This window comes from Emiliania huxleyi (assembly GCF_000372725.1).
Source record: "Emiliania huxleyi CCMP1516 unplaced genomic scaffold EMIHUscaffold_63, whole genome shotgun sequence".
Taxonomy (NCBI): domain Eukaryota; phylum Haptophyta; order Isochrysidales; family Noelaerhabdaceae; genus Emiliania; species Emiliania huxleyi.
Window position 1 is genome coordinate 531,531 of NW_005197273.1, and position 2,811 is coordinate 534,341.

A 2,811-nucleotide genomic window follows, 5' to 3' on the forward strand; every position below is an offset into this window, starting at 1 on the left:
CAAGCGTCCCGGGCCGCCCAGGCAAGTGGCCCAAATGAGAGTCTTCATCATTCCAGTGGTGTGCCTGTGATAGTGCTAGTACGTGCCAGTTCGCACCTTTGTCGAGCATATATGCCAGGTGATTGGTTGAAATTGTATGTCGGGGTCTAATATCGGTGATCAGCACCGGGCCAGGTCGCGCCCGGTGATCCGGTCTTGCCAGAGCAGGCTGCGGGTCGTGCTGGCGGCGGCATTCTGAGGGCGGAGGCGGCTTCGCGGGGGGGGGCTTGGAGGCTGGAGGCTTCGGAGGGAGGAGGCCGCTGGCGGCGGTGGTGGTTGGGGCGGTGGTGGCTGGGGCGGTGGCGGCGCTGCGCTGGGGCGCTGGCTGCGAGGGGTTGCTGCGCTCCCGCGCCCTAACCCTTGCCGCCGCTGGTCCGCTGCAGCTGGAGGGTGGCCCTCTGGCTCTGCCCTCTTGGGATCCCCCAATCATGGCTCCTTTTGCGCCGCGCCAGCCACAGCATGCGGAAGCTGTGGACAGTAGAGAGCGAATCTCTCGGGTTACGTGTTTTTCATGCTTGTAGCGAACAAATCTACACCATCTTAGAGCGTCGGCGGCCCGCCGCGGCGCGCGGGCGCGCACGACGCGCACGTGCAGCTCCTGCCTCCTCCTCCTGCTCGTGGCCGGCCCCCTCGGGCCGCTCGCCCGCTGCCGCACACCGGCGCGCACTCTCGACTCTCGTCTCCCACTCTCTACTCAGTTTTGTGATTGTGTCTTGAGACTTTTGTCTCGCCGCTGCGCGCTGCGCTCTTTGCGGCCATCGCCACACACACACGAGAGTGCGGAGTGGAGAGTCCGAGACTCCACGCACCGCGCACCGCGCAGTGCTCCAGTGGAGATAAAGGGTGTGGATGCTGAGTTGACGGAAATCGGGGGACGCGACCCACCTCGCCACAGACGGTCCCGCGCCTCGCCGCTATGACGGGGACGCACAGTCTGCTGTGTCCCCGTCTTTGTCCAGAGTGAATAGTCCAACGCGCTCGTCGGTGGCGCGGCTTCCCCCGATTTCGCCGCGCTCGGCGAACCTCGACAGCGCCTTCGGTGGCATGCAGCTCTTTGCGCCTGAATCCTGGAGAGCGCAGCTCCTCTGCTGCTCACACGCTCTGCACACTCAGTTGGGCACAGCCTACTGTGCGGCTGCCACACAGCTGTCAGGTCACAGCGATGGCCGATGGGCTCGCCCTCACTGCTGGCCCTCAGTCACTTGTGCTGCGGCTCTTCGTTGTGTGAGCGACTCTGCTCGGCGACTGCCGGCACACTGTGAGACCATGGGTGTGAGGCTAAACCACGCTACCAGCGCTTGGTCACATCGGCCCCGAGGTCAGATCCGCTTCTCGACTCTGTTGATGACAAGACACTTGTCTACTAAGTTAGTCTACCGGCTGGAGCCGAGCAGGAGGGCCCGGCGCACAACCCCCCCTGGAACTCACCCTCCACACCCCGTACACGCAGGGGTCGCACGCCGCACGGCGCGCGAGTGCGTGTGCGAGTGTGTCCCGCCCTCTCGTCCTCCTGTCTCCGCACGTACCACGTTGCGTGCTGCCTCGTGTGTGCACCTGCTGGGGCCACCACGAGCCACCACGCTGGCCGGCGCGGTCGCGCAGCACGCGACAGCCACCGATAAATAATCCGGAGGGGAATTACCTCCCTAGCCTCACGCTCTTCCTCAGTGCTCAGACCTCACCCACCACTGTGGGGTACAGTACACGGCGAGGCGGGCACACACACGGCCGGCGGTACACATCGACCAAAGCTAGAGCGGACAGCGACACACTTGACCTCAAAGATCTGTCCGCCAGCCAGGGGTCTCGGCGAAAAGGCGCGAACCTGGCCCCCGGAACTGCCCACCATGGCTGCTGCCTCAGCCCTCACCGCCTCCGGCCGCGCTTTGCGGCGTGGCGCGGCCGCCCGCCGCCGCCGCCGCCGCCGCCGCCGCCGCCGCGTCCCGCCTGCCAGCTCGAGATCTTGTCCTCCTCGCCCGTGTCGGCCGCCGCCTATTCACAGCCCCGGCTGTGAAGAGCCGAAGGGGCCCCACGCCTCCCCCCCGTCCCTGCCGCCGCCTCGAGGATGTGCGCAAACTCTAAGAAGTGTCTAAGAAGTGTCCAAGAGGTGTCTAAGAAGTGTCCCACGCCTCGAGGATGTGCGCAAACTCGTCGGCGTCGGCGAAGGTGGCGCCGCCGCGCTTGCGCTTCTGCTTGCCGCCGCCGCCCTTCTTGCCCGCCTCCTCCTCCTCCTCCTCCTCGTCGTCGTCGTCGTCCTCGAAACCGCTGAGGGGCTCGTCGTCCTCGTCGCCCGCCGCCTCGTCCTCCTCCTCCTCCTCCACCACCTCCTCCTCCTCGTCGTCGTCGCCGCCGCCGTCGCTGCTGTCGCCGAGGCCGTCGAGCCCGAAGCCTACAGGGTTCCGAGACAGTTCGGAGAAAGCGCCCGCCGACACCGCCGGAGGGGCGAGAGAGCCAAAGGCCCTCGTCGTCGTCGTCGCCCGGGTCGTCCGCCATCAGCCCCTCCGCCAGCTGCTGCGCGAACGCCTAGCTCTCAACCACCCCCGACTCATGACTCACCGTCCATGATCAGCCCCTCCGCCGGCTGCTGCGCGAACGCCTCCTCCTCCTCCTCCATCTCCTCCTCGCCCTCCGCCTCCGTGTCGGCGCTGGCCGGCCCGTTCGACGGCTGGTTCGCTGTCTCGAACCTACCGTTCTCTCTCTTCGCCCTTGCCATGTGAGTGGACATCTCCCGCCTCCCTTGAGAGACTGGTTCTCATGTCTCTCTCAGGAGCT

The 2,811-nt window shown here is 66.5% G+C and overlaps 2 protein-coding genes across 2 annotated transcripts in view; one reads left to right on the forward strand and one right to left on the reverse strand.

The window, feature by feature from the left end:
- Positions 1-581, forward strand: part of EMIHUDRAFT_452526 (hypothetical protein) — a 1,362-nt gene extending 781 nt beyond the window's left edge. Inside the window, exon 4 of the mRNA XM_005763548.1 lies at positions 207-581. Coding sequence (XP_005763605.1) covers positions 207-560 — 354 coding nt within the window. The 3' untranslated portion in view covers positions 561-581. The remainder of the gene's footprint in view (positions 1-206) is intronic.
- Positions 582-2,150: 1,569 nt separating this feature from the next.
- EMIHUDRAFT_104918 (hypothetical protein) overlaps positions 2,151-2,811 on the reverse strand; it is a gene marked incomplete at both ends in the record, with an annotated part of 5,326 nt that continues 4,665 nt past the window's right edge. Inside the window, 2 exons of the mRNA XM_005763549.1 lie at positions 2,151-2,428; positions 2,472-2,562. Of these exons, the coding sequence (XP_005763606.1) occupies positions 2,151-2,428; positions 2,472-2,562 (369 nt within the window). The remainder of the gene's footprint in view (positions 2,429-2,471; positions 2,563-2,811) is intronic.